The 20,070-nt window shown below is 59.9% G+C and overlaps 2 protein-coding genes across 2 annotated transcripts; one reads left to right on the top strand and one right to left on the bottom strand.

Annotated features, from left to right (window-relative positions):
- Positions 1 to 1,361: 1,361 nt before the first annotated feature.
- CDIPT (CDP-diacylglycerol--inositol 3-phosphatidyltransferase) lies at positions 1,362 to 9,146 on the top strand. The gene is made up of 6 exons (XM_069882217.1): positions 1,362 to 1,461; positions 2,279 to 2,413; positions 3,718 to 3,871; positions 5,229 to 5,310; positions 6,285 to 6,366; positions 8,978 to 9,146. The coding sequence occupies exons 1-6, from the start codon at positions 1,410 to 1,412 to the stop codon at positions 9,127 to 9,129; spliced, it is 657 nt and encodes a 218-aa protein (XP_069738318.1). The 5' UTR covers positions 1,362 to 1,409; the 3' UTR covers positions 9,130 to 9,146.
- Positions 9,147 to 10,880: 1,734 nt separating this feature from the next.
- On the bottom strand, positions 10,881 to 19,343 carry MFAP4 (microfibril associated protein 4). The gene is made up of 6 exons (XM_069882211.1): positions 19,305 to 19,343; positions 18,200 to 18,266; positions 17,538 to 17,686; positions 14,947 to 15,043; positions 13,631 to 13,813; positions 10,881 to 11,179 (listed from the first exon to the last, which is right to left on the bottom strand). The coding sequence occupies exons 1-6, from the start codon at positions 19,308 to 19,310 to the stop codon at positions 10,932 to 10,934; spliced, it is 750 nt and encodes a 249-aa protein (XP_069738312.1). The 5' UTR covers positions 19,311 to 19,343; the 3' UTR covers positions 10,881 to 10,931.
- Positions 19,344 to 20,070: the final 727 nt, after the last annotated feature.

The raw sequence follows: 20,070 nt of genomic DNA, 5'->3' as shown, positions 1-20,070 counted from the left end.
ATTAGGGCGTTAATGAGATTAATGAGATTTTAATGAAGATGCTGATGAGGAAAGAGGCTCCACGCTCTCTGGGGTGGGTGGGGGTGTTAATTAGGGGCTTCATTAGTGCCTGGGGGGGGTTAAATCCCCCCCTTTTTAACTGGAGGTTACTGGTGGGGCACTGGGAAGCCCTGGGAGTTACTGGGAGGCACTGGGGGTTACTGGTGGGGCACTGGGAGGCAGTGGGGCTTATTGAGGCTTAGAGGTGGGGCACTGGGAGTTACTTGGAGGCCCTGGCGGTTACTGGTGGGGCACTGGGAGTTACTGGGAGGCCTTGGCAGTTAGTGGTGGGGCACTGGGAGTTACTGGGAGGCCCTGGGTGTTACTGGTGGGGCACTGGGAGTTACTGGGAGGCCCTGGCGGTTACTGGTGGGGCACTGGGAGTTACTGGGAGGCCCTGGCGGTTACTGGTGGGGCACTGGGAGTTACTGGGAGGCCCTGGGTGTTACTGGTGGGGCACTGGGAGGCATCGGGGGTTACTGGTGGGGCACTGGGAGGCCCTGGCGGTTACTGGTGGGGCACTGGGAGTTACTGGGAGGCCTTGGCAGTTAGTGGTGGGGCACTGGGACTTACTGGGAGGCCCTGGGTGTTACTGGTGGGGCACTGGGAGGCATCGGGGGTTACTGGTGGGGCACTGGGAGGCCCTGGCGGTTACTGGTGGGGCACTGGGAGTTACTGGGAGGCCTTGGCAGTTAGTGGTGGGGCACTGGGAGTTACTGGGAGGCTCTGGTGGTTACTGGTGGAGCACTGGGAGGCCCTGGGTGTTACTGGTGGGGCACTGGGAGTTACTGGGAGGCCCTGGCGGTTACTGGTGGGGCACTGGGAGTTACTGGGAGGCCTTGGCAGTTAGTGGTGGGGCACTGGGAGTTACTGGGAGGCCCTAGCAGTTGCTGGTGGGGCACTGGGACTTACTGGGAGGCCCTGGGTGTTACTGGTGGGGCACTGGGAGGCATCGGGGGTTACTGGTGGGGCACTGGGAGGCCCTGGCGGTTACTGGTGGGGCACTGGGAGGCATCGGGGGTTACAGGTGAGGCACCGGGAGGCCCTGAGGGTCACTGGTGGATCACTGGGAGGCACTGGGGGTTACTGGGGGGCACTGGGAGGGCGCTAATTACAAATGAATGAAGCCGGGGAGGGGGCGGGGCTTGAGGGCTCCCTGATTGGCTCCGGGGGCACGAGAGGGGCGGGGCTTAGACCACGTGATGCGGGAAAGGGGGCGGGGCTTGAAGGGCGGGAAGGCGGCGGTGGCTCCTGATTGGCTGGCGGGACCGGAAGGGGGGGGTGGAGGCGGGAAGCGCGCGGGCGCTGTTTCCGGGTCACGTGACGGCGTTAAAGGCGCCGCCGCCGCCGCCGCGGGACTCGGGGGGGCGATGGCGAAGGGCGAGGACGTCAACGTGTTCCTGTTCGTGCCCAACCTCATCGGTGAGGGGGGACTGGGATGGACTGGGAGCCACTGGGAGGGGACTGGGATGGCTAGAGGGCAACTGGGAACCGCTGGGAGGGGATTGAGAGGCACTGGGATGGCTACAGGGCAACTGGGAGCCGCTGGGAGGGGACTGGGAGCCACTGGGAGGGGACTGGGATGGCTAGAGGGCAACTGGGAACCGCTGGGAGGGGATTGAGAGGCACTGGGATGGCTAGAGGGCAACTGGGAACCGCTGGGAGGGGACTGGGAGCCACTGGGAGGGGACTGGGATGGGTAGAGGGCAACTGGGAACCGCTGGGAAGGGACTGGGATGGCTCGAGGGCAACTGGGAGCCGCTGGGAGGGGACTGGGAGCCGCTGGGAGGGGACTGGGAGCCGCTGGGAGGGGACTGGGATGGCTAGAGGGCAACTGGGAACCGCTGGGAGGGGATTGAGAGGCACTGGGAGGGGACTAGGTGTAACTGGGAACCACTGGGAGGGCTGGTGGGGGATGGGAGGGGACTGGGATGGACTGGAGAGCAACTGGGAACCACTGGGAGGGGATTGGGATGGACTAGAGGGCAACTGGGAACCACTGGGAGGGGACTGGGATGGACTGGAGGACAACTGGGAACCACCGGGAGGGGGCTGGGAGCAACTGGGAACCACTGGGAGGGGACTGGGTGGCTCTGAGGGCGGTTGGGAGGCACTGGGGGCTACTGGGCGGGTCACTGGGAGCAACTGGTTTGGGGTCGGGGGGAGCAGCGGGTGATACGGGGAGGGTGTGGGCGTTACTGCTCGTTACTGGTTCTTACTGGGAGGCACTGGGCGCCAGGCTATGCCCGGGTGGTGCTGGCGGCCGCCTCCTTCTACCTGATGCCGGAGGCGCCGGGGCCCGCGGCCGCCGCCTACGTCCTGAGCGCCGCGCTCGACGCCCTCGACGGCCACGCCGCACGCCTCCTGGGGCAGGGTGAGCCCACTGGGAGCACTGGGAGGCACTGGGAGGGGGCGGGGGGGCTACTGGGAGGGGACTGGGGGGGATGGGAGGGGACTGGGAGGGGATTGGGGGGTGCTGGGAGGGGATTGGGGGTGCTGGGAGGGACTGGGAGGGGGTTGGGGGCTACTGGGAGGGGATTGGGGGGTGCTGGGAAGGGACTGGGGGCTACTGGGAGGGGATTTGGGCTACTGGGAGGGGACTGGGAGGGGATTGGGGGCTGCTGGGAGGGGATTGGGGGCTGCTGGGAGGGGATTGGGGGATGCTGGGAGGGACTGGGAGGGGATTGGGGGGTGCTGGGAGGGGATTGGGGGCTACTGGGAGGGGATTGGGGGGTGCTGGGAGGGGATTGGGGGCTACTGGGAGGGGATTGGGGGTGCTGGGAGGGACTGGGAGGGGATTGGGGGCTACTGGGAGGGGATTGGGGGTGCTGGGAGGGACTGGGAGGGGATTGGGGGCTACTGGGAGGGGATTTGGGCTACTGGGAAGGGATTGGGGAGTGATGGGAGGGACTGGGAGGTGATTGGGGGCTACTGGGAGGCGATTTGGGCTACTGGGGGGGGACTGGGAGGGGATTGGGGGTGCTGGGAGGGACTGGGAGGGGATTGGGGGCTACTGGGAGGCGATTTTGGCTACTGGGAGGGGATTGGGGGCTACTGGGAGGGGATTTGGGCTACTGGGAGGGGATTGGGGGTGATGGAAGGGGGCTGGGAGGCACTAGAGAGTATTAGGGGGGTACTGGGAGGCACTGGGAGGGGATTGGGGGCTACTGGGAGGCGATTTGGGCTACTGGGAGGGGATTGTGGGTTGCTGGGAGGGACTGGGAGGGGATTTTGGCTACTGGGAGGGGATTTTGGCTACTGGGAGGGGATTTTGGCTACTGGGAGGGACTGGGAGGGGATTGGGGGCTACTGGGAGGCGATTTGGGCTACTGGAGGGGCACTGGGAGGCACTGGGTGTTACTGGTGGCTCACTGGGAGGCATTAGGGCTTACAGGTGGGTTACTGGTGTGTACTGGTATGTACTGGTTTCTGCAGGCTCGTGTCGGGGGGTGATGCTGGACACGCTGGGGAGGGCACTGGGAGTTACTGGGGGTTACTGGTGTGTACTGGTTTGTACTGGTACCCCCTTACGCTCCTGTCTGGGGGCAATACTGGACGTGTTGACAGACCAGCTATGCTCGCTGTGCCTGCAGCTGAGGGGGCACTGGTTTATACTGGTTTATACTGGTTTATACTGGTTTATACTGGTTTATACTGGTCTGTACTGGTTCCCCTCAGGCTCGCGGCTGGGGGCGATGCTGGACATGCTGACGGACCGGCTGTGCTCGCTGTGCCTGCAGCTGCACCTGGCCCAGCTCTACCCCCGCGCCGGCCCCCTGCTGCAGCTCAGCGTCTGCACCGACATCGCCAGCCACTGGCTGCACCTCCACTGGTGGGCGGGGCCTAAATAGGGAGGGGGCGGGGCTTAGAGGGGGCGGGGCCTGGAGGGGGAGCTCCCATTGGATACAATGGAAAGGGGTGGGGCTTAGGGCGGGGTCCCATTGGTTACAATGGGAGGGGGCGGGGCTTGAGGGTCCCATTGGTTACAATGGGAGAGGGCGTGGCTTAGGGTGGGGTCCCATTGTCTACAATGGGAGGGGGCGTGGCTTATTCCAGCCGTTGATTTGCATGTGCGCTGGTGGGCGGGGCTTAGAGTGAGGGGGCGGGGCTTAGGGTGGGGTCCCATCGGTTACAATGGGAGGGGGCGGGGCTTGAGGGTCCCATTGGCTACAATGGGAGGGGGCGGGGCTTAGGGTGGGGTCCCATTGGCTACAATGGGAGGGGCGGGGCTTGCAGGGGTCCCATTGATTACAATGGGGCGGGGCTTAGGGCGGGGGTCCCATTGATTACAATGGGAGGGGGCGGGGCTTGAGGGTCCCTTTGGTTACAATGGGAGGGGGCGGGGCTTGTGGGGGTCCCATTATTACAATGGGAGGGGCGGGGCTTGTGGGTCCCATTATTACAATGGGAGGGGGCGGGGCTTGTGGGTCCCATTATTACAATGGGAGGGGGCGGGGCTTGAGGGTCCCATTGATTACAATGGGGGGCGGGGCTTGAGGGTCCCATTGGTTACAATGGGAGGGGCGGGGCTTGTGGGGATCCCATTGATTACAATGGGAGGGGGCGGGGCTTGTGGGGGTCCCATTGATTACAATGGGGGTGGGGCTTAGGGTGGGGGTCCCATTGATTACAATGGGAGGGGGCGGGGCTTGAGGGTCCCATTGGCTACAATGGGAGGGGGCGGGGCTTAGGGTGGGGTCCCATTGGCTACAATGGGAGGGGGCGGGGCTTGCAGGGTCCCATTGATTACAATGGGGGCGGGGCTTAGAGCGGGGGTCCCATCGGTTACAATGGGAGGGGGCGGGGCTTGAGGGTCCCATTGATTACAATGGGAGGGGCGGGGCTTAAAAGGGGATCCCTCAGGCTCCTCCCACTTCCCCTCACCCCCCAGTCTCCCCCCAGTGCTCCCAGTCCCCCCCCACCTCCCATCCCAGTGCCCCCCATCACCTCCCAGTTCCCCCAATGCCCTCCCAGTCCCCTCCCAGTTTATCCCAGTCCCCTCCCAGTCCCTCTTGCTCAATCCCAGTCCCCTCCCAGTCCCCTCCCACTGCCCCCTAGTCCCCCCATGAGGCTGCAATGGGCGGGGGGCGTGGCTTAGCCTGAGGGGGCGTGGCCTTTAGATACCATATAAGGGCAGTGGGCGTGGCTTTGCGAGGAGGGGGCGTGGCCTGACCCGGCCCCGCCCCCAGCGCGACCCTGCAGGGCGGGGGGAGCCACAAGAGCGTCGGGGGGGACGGCCCCTCCCTGCTGCGCCTCTACTACAGCTCCAGGGTGAGACTGGGGGCACTGGGAGGGGACTGGGAGGGACTGGGGGGCACTGGGAGGGGAATGGGGGGCACTGGGAGGGATTGGGAGGGACTGGGGGGCACTGGGAGGCACTGGGAGGGGACTGGGGGGCACTGGAAGGGGATTGGGAGGGACTGGGGGGCATTGGGAGGGGACTGGGGGGCACTGGAAGGGGACTGGGGGGGACTGGGAGGGACTGGGAGGGGATTGGGAGGCACTGGGGGACACTGGGAGGGACTGGGGCCACTGGGAGGGACTGGGAGGGGAATGGAGGGCACTGGAAGGGCACTGGGAGGGACTGGGAGGGGAATGGGGGGCACTGGAAGGGGAATTGGGGGCACTGGAAGGGTATTGGGAGGCACTGGGAGGCACTGGGAGGGCACTGGGAGGCACTGGGAGGGGAATGGGGGACACTGGAAGGAGATTGGGAGGGCACTGGGAGGGCACTGGGAGGGCACTGGGAGGGCACTGGGAGGCACTGGGAGGGCACTGGGAGGGGACTGGGGGGCACTGGGAGGGCACTGGGAGGGGAATGGGGGGAACTGGGAGGGGAATGGGGGGCACTGGAAGGGGATTGGGAGGGGAATGGAGGGCACTGGGAGGCACTGGGAGGGCACTGGGAGGGGAATTGGGGGCACTGGAAGGGGAATTGGGGGCACTGGAAGGGCACTGGGAGGCACTGGGAGGCACTGGGAGGGCACTGGGAGGCACTGGGAGGGGAATGGGGGACACTGGAAGGGGATTGGGAGGGGAATGGAGGGCACTGGGAGGCACTGGGAGGGCACTGGGAGGGGACTGGGGGGCACTGGAAGGGGACTGGGAGGGGAATGGGGGGCACTGGGAGGGGAATGGGGGGCACTGGGAGGGGACTGGAGGGCACTGGGAGGGACTGGGAGTCACTGGGAGGGACTGGGGGGCACTGGGAGGTCACTGGGAGGCACTGGTGTGAACTGGGGCAGGCGCTGCTGTTCGTGCTCTGTGCCGGGAACGAGGCCTTCTTCTGCTGCCTCTTCCTCGTCTACCACTGGGAGGGACCAACTGGTGAGACTGGGAGCACTGGGACGGCCCGGGGGGGTTACTGGGGGGCACTGGGAGCTACTGGTGTGGCCCTGGGGGGCACCGGGAGGGCCCTGGGGGTTACTGGGAGGGCCCTGGGGGGCACTGGGGTTACTGGTGGGTTACTGGGAGGCCCTGGGGGTTACTGGGAGTTACTGGGGGGGCACTGGGGGTTACTGGGGATCACTGGGAGTTACTGGTTTGGCCCTGGGAAGCCCTGGGGGTTACTGGGAGTTACTGGTTTGGCCCTGGGAGTTACAGGGGGTTACTGGGAGTTACTGGGGGGGCACTGGGAGGCCCTTTGGGTTACTGGGAGTTACTGGTTTGGCCCTGGGGGTTACTGGGAGTTACTGGTGTGGTCCTGGGAGGCCCTGGGAAGCCCTGGGGGTTACTGGGAGTTACTGGTTTGGCCCTGGGGGTTACTGGGAGTTACTGGTTTGGCCCTGGGGGTTACTGGGAGTTACTGGTGTGGCCCTGGGGGTTACTGGGAGTTACTGGTGTGGCCCTGGGGGTTACTGGGAGTTACTGGTGTGGCCCTGGGGATCACTGGGAGTTACTGGTGTGGCCCTGGGGGTTACTGGGAGTTACTGGTGTGGCCCTGGGGATCACTGGGAGTTACTGGGAGGCCCTGGGGATCACTGGGAGTTACTGGTGTGGCCCTGGGGGTTACTGGGAGTTACTGGTGTGGCCCTGGGGATCACTGGGAGTTACTGGGAGGCCCTGGGGATCACTGGGAGTTACTGGTGTGGCCCTGGGGGTTACTGGGAGTTACTGGTGTGGCCCTGGGGATCACTGGGAGTTACTGGGAGGCCCTGGGGATCACTGGGAGTTACTGGGAGGCCCTGGGGATCACTGGGAGTTACTGGGAGGCCCTGGGGATCACTGGGAGTTACTGGTGTGACCCTGGGGGTTACTGGGAGGCCCTGGGGGTTACTGGGAGTTACTGGGGGGGCACTGGGAGTTACTGGTGTGACCCTGGGGTGCGCTGGGAGGCCCTTTGGGTTACTGGGAGTTACTGGTTTGGTCCTGGGGATCCCTGGGAGTTACTGGGGGTTACTGGGAGTTACTGGGGGTTATTGGGAGTTACTGGTTTGGCCCTGGGAGGCCCTGGGGGTTACTGGGAGTTACTGGTGTGGCCCTGGGAGTTACTGGGAGTTACTGGGGGTTACTGGGAGTTACTGGCGGGGCACTGGGAGGCCCTTTGGGTTACTGGGAGTTACTGGTTTGGCCCTGGGGATCCCTGGGAGTTACTGAGGGGGCCCTGGGAGTTACTGGGGGTTACTGGGAGTTACTGGTTTGGCCCTGGGAGTTACTGGGAGTTACTGGTTTGGCCCTGGGGGTTACTGGGAGTTACTGGTTTGGCCCTGGGGGTTACTGGTTTGGCCCTGGGGGTTACTGGTTTGGCCCTGGGGATCACTGGGAGTTACTGGTTTGGCCCTGGGAGTTACTGGGAGTTACTGGTTTGGCCCTGGGAGTTACTGGTTTGGCCCTGGGGGTTACTGGTTTGGCCCTGGGGGTTACTGGGAGTTACTGGTTTGGCCCTGGGAGTTACTGGGAGTTACTGGTTTGGCCCTGGGAGTTACTGGTTTGGCCCTGGGGGTTACTGGTTTGGCCCTGGGGGTTACTGGGAGTTACTGGTTTGGCCCTGGGGGTTACTGGGAGTTACTGGTTTGGCCCTGGGGATCACTGGGAGTTACTGGTTTGGCCCTGGGAGTTACTGGTTTGGCCCTGGGGGTTACTGGTTTGGCCCTGGGGGTTACTGGGAGTTACTGGTTTGGCCCTGGGGGTTACTGGGAGTTACTGGTTTGGCCCTGGGGGTTACTGGTTTGGCCCTGGGGATCACTGGGAGTTACTGGTTTGGCCCTGGGAGTTACTGGGAGTTACTGGTTTGGCCCTGGGAGTTACTGGTTTGGCCCTGGGGGTTACTGGTTTGGCCCTGGGGGTTACTGGGAGTTACTGGTTTGGCCCTGGGAGTTACTGGGAGTTACTGGTTTGGCCCTGGGAGTTACTGGTTTGGCCCTGGGGGTTACTGGTTTGGCCCTGGGGGTTACTGGGAGTTACTGGTTTGGCCCTGGGGGTTACTGGGAGTTACTGGTTTGGCCCTGGGGATCACTGGGAGTTACTGGTTTGGCCCTGGGAGTTACTGGGAGTTACTGGTTTGGCCCTGGGAGTTACTGGTTTGGCCCTGGGGGTTACTGGTTTGGCCCTGGGGGTTACTGGGAGTTACTGGTTTGGCCCTGGGGGTTACTGGGAGTTACTGGTTTGGCCCTGGGGATCACTGGGAGTTACTGGTTTGGCCCTGGGAGTTACTGGGAGTTACTGGTTTGGCCCTGGGAGTTACTGGTTTGGCCCTGGGGGTTACTGGTTTGGCCCTGGGGGTTACTGGTTTGGCCCTGGGAGTTACTGGTTTGGCCCTGGGGGTTACTGGGAGTTACTGGTTTGGCCCTGGGGGTTACTGGGAGTTACTGGTTTGGCCCTGGGGGTTACTGGGGGTTACTGGTGTGGCCCTGGGGGTTGCTGGGCGGCCCTGTGGCTCACGGGGGGGTTCCTGGGGGGTTCCCGGTCCCTTACTGGTCCCTCCTGGTGCCCCGGGCAGTGTTCCCGGGGGGGCCGGGGCTGTTCCGGGCCGGGCTGGTGGCGGCCGCCCCGCTGGCCGCCCTCAAACTGGGAGTGAACGTGGTGCAGCTCGGGGGGGCCGCGCGCCGCCTCGCTGCCATCGACCGCGCCGAGCGCCGCCGCCACCAATAAACCAGGACGGACCAGTATGGACCAGTATGGACCAGTATGGACCAGTACGGACCAGTATGGACCAGGACGCGGCCCCCCGCGGGGACTGGGGGGGGCTGGGAGGGGAGAAAAGGGGACTGGGAGGGACTGGGAGGGACTGGGAGGGGAGAAAAGGGGACTGGGAGGGACTGGGAAGGAGAAAAAGGGGCTGGAGCTGCGGTTCCACCAACCCCCCTGAGATGTGGCTTCACCGTTAACTCATTAAGACCTCAACTGATTAAGGAAGGAGCTTAATTAGGGGTGGGGAGGGGCTGTGAGGCCACCAACCTCCATCTAAGTGACTTTGTGGTGGCCACAAACCCCATGGTGGCCACCAAACCCTCTGGAGATCCAACCCCCCTGAGATGTGGCTTCACTGCTGGCTCGTTAAGACCTCAACTAATTAAGGAAGGGGGTTAATTAGGGGTGGGGAGGGGCTGTGAGGCCACCAGCCTCCATCTAAGTGACTTTGTGGTGGCCACAAGCCCCATGGTGGCCACCAAACCCTCTGGAGATCCAAGCCCCCTGAGATGTGGCTTCACTGCTGGCTCGTTAAGACCTAAATTAATTAAGGAAGGGGGTTAATTAGGGGTGGGATGGGGCTGTGAGGGCACCAATCTCCATCTAAGTCACTTTGTGGTGGCCACAAGCCCCATGGTGGCCACCAAACCCTCTGGAGATCCAACCGCCCTGAGATGTGGCTTCACTGTTCACTCATTAAGACCTCAACTAATTAAGGAAGGGGGTTAATTATGGGGTGGGGAGAAGAAAAGAGGAGGGGAGAGGCCACCAACCTCCATCTAAGTGACTTTGTGGTGGCCACGAACCCCACAGTGGCCACCAAACCCCCTGGAGATCCAACCCCCCTGAGATGTGGCTTCACCATTAACTCATTAAGACCCCAACTGATTAAGGAAGGAGCTTAATTATGGGTGGGGAGGGGCTGTGAGGCCACCAACCTCCATCTAAGTGACTTTGTGGTGGCCACAAGCTCCATGGTGGCCACCAAACCCTCTGGAGATCCAACCCCACTGAGATGTGGCTTCACCATTCACTCATTAAGACCTCAACTGATTAAGGAAGGGGGTTAATTATGGGATGGGGAGAAGAAAAGAGGTGGGGAGGGGCCACCAACCTCCTTCTAAGTGACTCTGTGGTGGCCACAAGCCCCATGGTGGCCACCAAACCCTCTGGAGATCCAACCCCCTGAGATGTGGCTTCACCGTTAACTCATTAAGACCTCAACTGATTAAGGAAGGAGCTTAATTACGGGTGGGGAGGGGCTGTGAGGCCACCAACCTCCATCTAAGTCACTTTGTGGTGGCCACAAGCCCCATGGTGGCCACCAAACCCTCTGGAGATCCAACCCCCCTGAGATGTGGCTTCACCGTTAACTCATTAAGACCTCAACTAATTAAGGAAGGGGGTTAATTAGGGGTGGGGAGGGGCTGTGAGGCCACCCAACCTCCATCTAAGTGACTTTGTGGTGGCCACGAACCCCATGGTGGCCACCAACCCCTCTGGAGATCCAACCCCCCTGAGATGTGGTTTCACTGCTGGCTCGTTAAGACCTAAATTAATTAAGGAAGGGGGTTAATTAGGGGTGGGGAGGGGCTGTGAGGCCACCAGCCTCCATCTAAGTCGCTTTGTGGTGGCCACGAACCCCACGGTGGCCACCAACCCCTCTGGAGATCCAACCCCCCTGAGATGTGGCTTCACCGGTGGCTCGTTAAGACGGTGGCTGATGAACGCGGGGTTTTAATTGGGGGGCTCGGGGGGGGGGCTCAGAGGCGGCGGATCTTCATCTGGCTCTTCTTGAGGGAGTAGTAGAAGCCCTTCCACTGGGCCCAGTTGATGCCGTTGGCGTAGGAGAGGTGGGAGCCGCCCAGGTAGAAGCCGTTGAGGTTGGAGAAGTGGCAGCTCTTGAACCACCAGGCGCCCGAGGAGAGGGCGGCGCAGTTCTGCACGTACAGGTCCTGGTCCCGGTCGAAGGTCGAGAACTTCTGCCCGTTGTGGTAGCTCAGCGAGTCGCCTGCGCGGGGAGAGAAGGAGCTTCTGGTGGCCTGGTGGCCTCCAACGTGGCCTCCATTGACCCTTCTCCATGCTCACATTGAGTTGGCGGCCTCCATCATGGCCTCTATTGGCTTGGTGGCCTCCATCATGGCCTCTATTGACCCCTCTCCATGCCCACGTTGACCTGGTGGCCTCCAACGTGGCCTCTATTGACTTGGTAGCCACCAACATGGCCTCCATTGACCCTTCTCCATGCTCACGTTGAGCTGGTGGCCTCCAACATGGCCTCTATTGGCTTGGTAGCCCTCAACATGGCTTCCATTGACCCTTCTCCATGCTCACGTTGAGTTGGTGGCCACCATCATGGCCTCCATTGACCCTTCTCCATGCCCACGTTGACCTAGTGGCCTCCAACATGGCCTCTATTGGCTTGGTGGCCACCATCAAGGTCTCTATTGACCCTTCTCCATGCTCATGTTGAGTTGGTGGCCTCCAACATGGCCTGTATTGACCTGGTGGCCACCATCATGGCCTCTATTGACCTTTCCCTGTGCCCACATTGACCTGGTGGCCTCCATCATGGCCTCTATTGAGTTGGTGGCCTCCAACGTGGCCACCATTCACCCTTCTCCATGCCCACGTTGACTTGGTGGCCACCATCATGGCCTCTATTGACCTTTCCCCATGCCCACGTTGACCTGGTGGCCTCCAACATGGCCTCTATTGACCTGGTGGCCTCCATCATGGCCTCTATTGACCCCTCTCCATGCCCACGTTGACCTGGTGGCCTCCATCATGGCCTCTATTGAGTTGGTGGCCTCCAACGTGGCCACCATTCACCCTTCTCCATGCTCATGTTGAGTTGGTGGCCTCCATCATGGCCTCTATTGAGTTGGTGGCCTCCAACGTGGCCACCATTCACCCTTCTCCATGCTCACGTTGACTTGGTGGCCACCATCATGGCCTCCATTGACCTTTCCCCATGCCCACGTTGACCTGGTGGCCACCAACATGGCCTCCATTGACCCTTCTCCATGCCCACGTTGACCTGGTGGCCTCCAACGTGGCCTCTATTGGCCTGGTGGCCTCCAACGTGGCTTCCATTGACCCTTCCCCATGCCCACGTTGACCTGGTGGCCTCCAACATGGCCTCCATTGACCTGGTGGCCTCCAACATGGCTTCCATTGACCCTTCTCCATGCCCACATTGACCTGGTGGCCTCCAACGTGGCCTCTATTGACTTGGTAGCCACCAACATGGCCTCTATTGACCTTTCCCCATGCCCACGTTGACCTGGTGGCCTCCAAAATGGCCTCCATTGACCCTTCTCCATGCCCATGTTGAGTTGGTGGCCACCAACATGACCTCTATTGACCTGGTGGCCTCCATCATGGCCTCTATTGGCTTGGTGGCCACCATCATGACCTCCATTGACCCTTCTCCATGCTCATGTTGAGTTGGTGGCCACCATCATGGCCTCCATTGACCTTTCCCCATGCCCACGTTGACCTGGTGGCCTCCAACATGGCTTCCCTTGACCCCCAACCCCTTCCCCATGGATCCTCTTGGCCCCCAACCCCCTCCCCATGGATCCTCTTGGCCCCCAACCCCTTCCCCATGGATCCTCTTGGCCCCCAACCCCTTCCCCATGGATCCTCTTGGCCCCCAACCCCTTCCCCATGGATCCTCTTGGCCCCCAACCCCTTCCCCATGGATCCTCTTGGCCCCCAACCCCTTCCCCATGGATCCTCTTGGCCCCCAACCCCTTCCCCATGGATCCTCTTGGCCCCCAACCCCTTCCCCATGGATCCTCTTGGCCCCCAACCCCTTCCCCATGGATCCTCTTGCCCCCCAACCCCTTCTCCACGGATCCTCTTGACCCCCAACCCCTTCCCCATGGATCCTCTTGCCCCCCAACCCCTTCCCCATGGATCCTCTTGACCCCCAACCCCTTCCCCATGGATCCTCTTGGCCCCCAACCCCTTCCCTTGGCCCCCAACCCCTTCCCCATGGATCTTCTTGGCCCCCAACCCCTTCCCCATGGATCCTCTTGGCCCCCAACCCCTTCTCCATGGATCCCCTTGCCCCCCAACCCCTTCCCCATGGATCCTCTTGACCCCCAACCCCTTCCCCATGGATCCTCTTGCCCCCCAACCCCTTCCCCATGGATCCTCTTGCCCCCCAACCCCCTCCCCATGGATCCTCTTGCCCCCAACCCCTTCCCCATGGATCCTCTTGCCCCCAACCCCTTCCCCATGGATCCTCTTGCCCCCCAACCCCTTCCCCATGGATCCCCTTGACCCCCAACCCCTTCCATTGACCCCCAACCCCTTCCCCATGGATCCCCTTGACCCTCAACCCCTTCCATTGCCCCCCAACCCCCTCCCCACGGATCCCCTTGCCCCCCAACCCCCTCCCCGCGGATCCCCTTGCCCCCCAACCCCCCCGGATGGATCCCCTTGGCCCCACCGGCTCCCCCGTCGACGAAGCCGCCCACGTGGAGGGTGTAGCCGTCCTCCTCGGCGCTGATGGCGTGGGGCGAGAGGGCGAAGGTGCCGTAGGTGGCGGCCGCCGTGTTGTTCTCGAAGTCCTCCAGCTCCACGCGCAGCTCGTAGCGGCCCTGCAGCGTCAGCAGGTGCAGCGGCTCCAGCCCTGGGGGGACACGGAGGCCACACTGGTTTCTACTGGTTTATACTGGTTCAAACTGGTTTCTACTGGTTCCAACTGGTTTATACTGGGAGCGGCTGAGGGTCACCAGGAGCCCCTAGGGGGGAACTGGGCTGCTCTGGGGGATGTTGGGGGTGGCCCTGGGGGGGTTCTTGGCTTCTACTGGTTTGAACTGGTTCCTACTGGTCTATACTGGTTTCTACTGGTTCAAACTGGCTTATACTGGTTCCAACTGGTTTATACTGGGAGCGGCTGAGGGTCACCAGGAGCCCCTGGGGGGGAACTGGGCTGCCCTGGGGGATATTGGGGGTGGCCCTGGGGGGTTCTTGGCTTCTACTGGTTTGAACTGGTCTGTACTGGTTTCTACTGGCTTAAACCGGTCTCTATTAATTCAAACTGGTTTCTACTGGTTCCAACTGGTTTATACTGGGAGCGGCTGAGGGTCACCAGGAGCCCCTGGGGGGGGAACTGGGCTGCTCTGGGGGATGTTGGGGGTGGCCCTGGGGGGGTTCTTGGCTTCTACTGGTTTGAACTGGTTCCTACTGGTTTAAACTGGTTTCTATTAATTCAAACTGGTTTCTACTGGTTCCAACTGGTTTATACTGGTGGCTGCTGAGGGTCACCAGGAGCCCCTGGGGTGGAACTGGGCTGCTCTGGGGGATGTTGGGGGTGGCCCTGGGGGGGTTCTTGGCTTCTACTGGTTTGAACTGGTTCCTACTGGTTTAAACTGGTTTCTATTAATTCAAACTGGTTTCTACTGGTTCCAACTGGTTTATACTGGGAGCGGCTGAGGGTCACCAGGAGGCCTTGGGGGGGGAACTGGGCTGCTCGGGGGGATGTTGGGGGTGGCCCTGGGGGGGTTCTTGGCTTCTACTGGTTTGAACTGGTTCCTACTGGTTTAAACTGGTTTCTATTAATTCAAACTGGTTTCTACTGGTTCCAACTGGTTTATACTGGGGGCTGCTGAGGGTCACCAGGAGCCCCTGGGGGGGAACTGGGCTGCTCTGGGGGATGTTGGGGGTGGCCCTGGGGGGGTTCTTGGCTTCTATGAGTTCCTACTGGTCTGTACTGGTTTGTACTGGTCTATACTGGTTTGTACTGGTTTGAACTGGGCTGACCGAGCCAGTACTCGCCGTCGGCGCGGCCGAAGCCGTGTCTGTAGTCGTTCCAACCCCGGAAAAAGCTGACGGAGCCGTTAAATCGCTTCTGGAAAACCTGGGGGGGGGAAACCAGTAAAACCAGTAAGAGGCGGGGAGAAACCAGTATGGGGGGGAGGGAAACCAGTACGGGGGGGAGCAGGGGTTCTGGGTGCAAATCTCGGGTTTTGGGGTTGAAATTCCAGGTTTTTGGTTCAAATTCCGGGTTTTTGGGTTCAAATTCCAGGTTTTGGGGTTTAAATTCCAGGTTTTGGGTTCAAATTCCAGGTTTTTGGTTCAAATTCCGGGTTTTGGGGTTCAAATTCCAGGTTTTTGGTTCAAATTCCTGGTTTTTGGTTCAAATTCCGGGTTTTTGGGTTCAAATTCCAGGTTTTTGGGTTCAAATTCCGGTTTTGGGGTTCAAATTCCAGGTTTTTGGTTCAAATTCCGGGTTTTTGGTTCAAATTCCGGGTTTTTGGGTTCAAATTCCAGGTTTTTGGTTCAAATTCCAGGTTTTTTGGTTCAAATTCCGGGTTTTTGGTTTCAAATTCCAGGTTTTTGGGTTCAAATTCCAGTTTTTGGGTTCAAATTCCAGGTTTTTGGGTTCAAATTCCGGTTTTGGGGTTCAAATTCCAGGTTTTTGGTTCAAATTCCGGGTTTTTGGTTCAAATTCCGGGTTTTTGGGTTCAAATTCCGGGTTTTTGGTTCAAATTCCAGGTTTTTGGTTCAAATTCCGGGTTTTTGGTTTCAAATTCCAGGTTTTTGGGTTCAAATTCCAGGTTTTTGGGTTCAAATTCCAGGTTTTTGGGTTCAAATTCCGGTTTTGGGGTTCAAATTCCAGGTTTTTGGTTCAAATTCCGGGTTTTTGGTTCAAATTCCGGGTTTTTGGTTCAAATTCCGGGTTTTTGGGTTCAAATTCCAGGTTTTTGGTTCAAATTCCAGGTTTTTTGGTTCAAATTCCGGGTTTTGGGGTTCAAATTCCAGGTTTTTGGGTTCAAATTCCAGTTTTTGGGTTCAAATTCCAGGTTTTTGGGTTCAAATTCCGGTTTTGGGGTTCAAATTCCAGGTTTTTGGTTCAAATTCCGGGTTTTTGGTTCAAATTCCGGGTTTTTGGGTTCAAATTCCGGGTTTTTGGTTTCAAATTCCGGTTTTGGGGTTCAAATTCCAGGTTTTTGGTTCAAATTCCGGGTTTTTGGTTCAAATTCCGGGTTTTTGGGTTCAAATTCCAGGTTTTTGGTTCAAATTCCAGGTTTTTTGGTTCAAATTCCGGGTTTTTGGTTTCAAATTCCAGGTTTTTGGGTTCAAATTCCAGTTTTTGGGTTCAAATTCCAGGTTTTTGGGTTCAAATTCCGGTTTTGGGGTTCAAATTCCAGGTTTTTGGTTCAAATTCCAGGTTTTTGGTTCAAATTCCAGGTTTTTGGGTCCAAATCTTGGGGTTTGGGTCCAATTCCAGTTTTTGGGTGTAAATCGTGGGGTTTGGGTTCAAATTTTGGGGTTTTGGGTCAAGATTCCAAGATTTTGGCTGCAAATCCTGGGGTTTGGGTCCAAATCTTGGGGTTTTGGGTAAAAATCTTGGGATTTTGGGTCCAAATCCCAGATTTTTGGGTCCAAATCTCAGGGTTTGGGTCCAAATCCCAGATTTTTGGGTCCAAATCTTGGTTTTCGGGTCCAAATCTTGGGGTTTGGGGTCCGAATCTTGGGGTTTTGGGTCTAAATCTTGGGGTTTGGGGTCCAGATCTTGGGGTTTTGGGTCCAAATCCCACATTTTTGGGTCTGAATCTTGGGGTTTTGGGTCCAAATCTTGGGGTTTTGGGTCCGAATCCTGCATTTTTGGGTCCAAATCTCAACTTTTTGGGTCCAAATCTTGGGGTTTTGGGACCAAATCTTGGTTTTCGGGTCCAAATCTCGGGATTTTGTGTCTGAATCTCAACTTTTTGGGTCCAAATCTTGGGGTTTGGAGTCCAAATCTTGGTTTTCGGGTCCAAATCTTGGGGTTTTGGGTCCAAATCTTGGGGTTTTGGGTCCAAATCTCGGGATTTTGGGTATAAATCTTGAGGTTTTGGTTCTAAATCTTGGGGTTTTGGGTCCAAATCTCAGGGTTTTAGGTCCAAATCATGGGTTTTAAGGTCCAAATCTTGGGTTTTGGGTCCAAATCTCGGGGTTTTGGGTCCAAATCTCAACTTTTTGGTGGCAAATCTTGGGGCTTTGGGTCCAAATCTCAGTGTTTTGGGTCCGAATCTTGGTTTTCGGGTCCAAATCTCAGGGGTTTGTGTCCGAATCTCAACTTTTTGGGTCCAAATCTTGGGGGTTTGGGTCCAAATCTTGGCTTTCGGGTCCAAATCTTGGGTTTTGGGTCCAAATCTTGGGGCTTTGGGTCCAAATCTTGGGGTTTTGGGTCCAAATCTCAACTTTTTGGTGGCAAATCTTGGGGTTTCGGGTCCAAATCTCGGGGTTTTGGGTATAAATCTTGGGGGTTTGTGTCCAAATCTTGGTTTTGGGGTCCAAATCTCGGGGTTTGGGGTCCAAATCTCGGGGTTTGGGTCCGATTCTCGGGGTGTGGGGGTGCCGCTCACCGTCCAGACGTGGCCCAGGGTGCTCATGTCGCAGAAGACGGGGCGCGGGGCCCCCCCCGGGAACACGAGGTAGACGCCGTCGGCTCGCGCTCCCCCCGCAAACACGTCCTGGCAGTCGCGGGGGGGGGCCGGCGCGCAGCTCAGCGGCACTGGGGGCACCAGTTACACCAGTTACACCAGTTACACCAGTCACACCAGTCACTCTGCTCACACCAGGGGTCCCGGGACCCCCCAGATAAAGCTCGACTCCCCCCAGGCCTGGGAAACGGCTGCTCCCAGTGCTCCCAGTATGCCCAGTCCGCTCACCAGTAGCTCCAGTAGCCCCCTCCCAGTCCCCAGTGCTCCCAGTGCTCCCAGTATCTTCATCCCAGTTCCCAGTGTCTCCATCCCATCCCTCCCAGTCCCTCCCAGTGACTCCCAGTCCCTCCCAGTCCCTCCCAGTGCCCTCCCAGTCCCTCCCAGTCCCTCCCAGTCCCCTCCCAGTCCCTCCCAGTCCCTCCCAGTCCCTCCCAGTCCCCTCCCAGTCCCCCCCAGTCCCTCCCAGTCCCCTCCCAGTCCCCTCCCAGTCCCCTCCCAGTCCCCTCCCAGCCCCTCCCAGTCCCCTCCCAGTCCCCTCCCAGTGCCCCCCAGCCCCTCCCAGTGCCCTCCCAGTGCCCGCTCACCCTGGGGGTCGATGGGCTGCGCCTCTCCCAGTGCCACCAGTGCCACCAGTACCCACAGACCCAGGGCCTATGGGGGCCATAAGGGGTCAGGGGGGGCCTATAGGGGCCGTATAGGGGGCTAGGGGGGCCTATAGGGGGTCAGGGTGTCTATAGGGGCCATGGGGGGGGGGGATAAAGGGGCTTATAGGGGGCTGAAGGTGCCTATAGGGGCCATATAGAGGGGTGACAGACCCATATAGGGGGCTGAAGGTGCCTATAGGGGCCATATAGCGGGGTGACAGACCCATATAGGGGGCTGAGGGTGCCTATAGGGGCCATATAGGGGGGATAAGGGCATCTATAGGGGGGCTGAGGGTGCCTATAGGGCATTGGGCTGCCTATGAAGGCCATATAGAGGCAGGGAGAGTGCCTATAGGGGCCATATGGGGGGGGACAGGCCCATATAGGGGGCTGAGAGTGCCTATAAGGGCCATATAGGGGGGTGAGGGGGCCTATAGGGGCCATATAGGGGGGTGGCAGACCCATATAGGGGGCTTAGAGGCCACATGGGGGGGGACAGACCCATATAGGGGGCTGAGGGTGCCTATAGGGGCCAAATAAGGGGGTGACAGACTCATATGGGGGGTGAGGGCACCTGTAGGGGTCATATAGGGGGTGACAGACCCATATATGGGGGTGAGGGTGCTTATAGGGGCCATATAGGGGGGTGCCAGACCCATATAGGGGGCTTAGAGGCCACATGGGGGGGGACAGACCCATATAGGGGGCTGAGGGTGCCTATAGGGGCCATATAAGGGGGTGACAGACTCATATAGGGGGGTGAGGGTGTCTGTAGGGGCCATATAGGGGGGTGCCAGACCCATATAGGGGGCTTAGGGGCCATATAGGGAGGTGCCAGACCCATATAGGGGGCTGAGGGTGCCTATAGGGGCCATATAAGGGGGTGCCAGACCCATATAGGGAGCTTAGGAGTCACATAGGAGGGTGACAGATCCATATAGGGGGCTGAGGGTGCCTATAGGGGCCCTATAGGGGCCGAAGGGACGCGTGGGGTGTCGAGGGGCCCGGGGGTGCCTATGGGATCCATAGGGTGGGGCGCCCGTACCTCCATGGCGCCGCGGCTGCTGCGGATGCTGAGAGGGCTGGGGGGGCCGCGGGGGCCCGTATAGGGGAGGCTGGGCCGCCTGGGGCCCTATAGGGGGGCACCTATAGGGGAAACGGCCTGGCACGGGCGCTGCTATAGGGGACGGGGCTGGGATTGGCTCTGCTATAGGGGACGGGGGGCTCTGCTATAGGGGATGGAGCCGTATGGGCTCTGCTATAGGGGACAGGGGGGCTCTGCTATAAAGGATGGAGCCCTATGGGCTCTGCTATAGGGGATGGAGCCATATGGGCTCTGCTATAGGGGACAGGGGGCTCTGCTATAGGGGATGGAGCCCTATGGGCTCTGCTATAGGGGATGGAGCCATATGGGCTCTGCTATAGGGGACAGGGGGCTCTGCTATAAGGGATGGAGCCCTATGGGCTCTGCTATAGGGGACAGGGCTGGGATTGGTGCTGCTATAGGGGACAGGGGGCTCTGCTATAGGGGACGGAGCCATATGGGCTCTGCTATAGGGGCTGAGGTGGGGTTTTCTATAGGGGACATGGTCTCTGCTATAGGGGGCAGAGGGAGATGGGCTTTTCTATAGGGGACAGGGGCTTTGCTATAAGGGGCAGAGGGGATGGGCTCTGCTATAGGGGACAAAGGTCCCTGCTGTAGGGGACGGGGGGGGCTATGCTATAGGGGACAAGGGGATTTGCTGTGGGGGCTGGGACGGGCTCTTCTATAGGGGCCAAGGGGCCCTGCTATAGGGAACGGAGGCGAGAAG

The sequence above is a fragment of the Phaenicophaeus curvirostris genome, unplaced genomic scaffold (assembly GCF_032191515.1).
Source record: "Phaenicophaeus curvirostris isolate KB17595 unplaced genomic scaffold, BPBGC_Pcur_1.0 scaffold_84, whole genome shotgun sequence".
In the NCBI taxonomy this organism is placed as follows: Eukaryota; Metazoa; Chordata; class Aves; order Cuculiformes; family Cuculidae; genus Phaenicophaeus; species Phaenicophaeus curvirostris.
This window is presented reverse-complemented; position numbering and strand designations above follow the sequence as displayed.

Coding starts and splice junctions, on each gene's coding strand:
- MFAP4 (XM_069882211.1), bottom strand. Junction 17,687..18,199: donor GCAGCCCATCGACCCCCAGG/GTGAGCGGGCAC, acceptor TGGTGCCCCCAG/TGCCGCTGAGCTGCGCGCCG. Junction 11,180..13,630: donor CTTCGTCGACGGGGGAGCCG/GTGGGGCCAAGG, acceptor CTCCCCGCGCAG/GCGACTCGCTGAGCTACCAC.
- CDIPT (XM_069882217.1), top strand. CDS start 1,410: ATGGCGAAGGGCGAGGACGTCAACGTGTTCCTGTTCGTGCCCAACCTC. Junction 1,462..2,278: donor GTTCGTGCCCAACCTCATCG/GTGAGGGGGGAC, acceptor ACTGGGCGCCAG/GCTATGCCCGGGTGGTGCTG. Junction 6,367..8,977: donor CCACTGGGAGGGACCAACTG/GTGAGACTGGGA, acceptor TGCCCCGGGCAG/TGTTCCCGGGGGGGCCGGGG.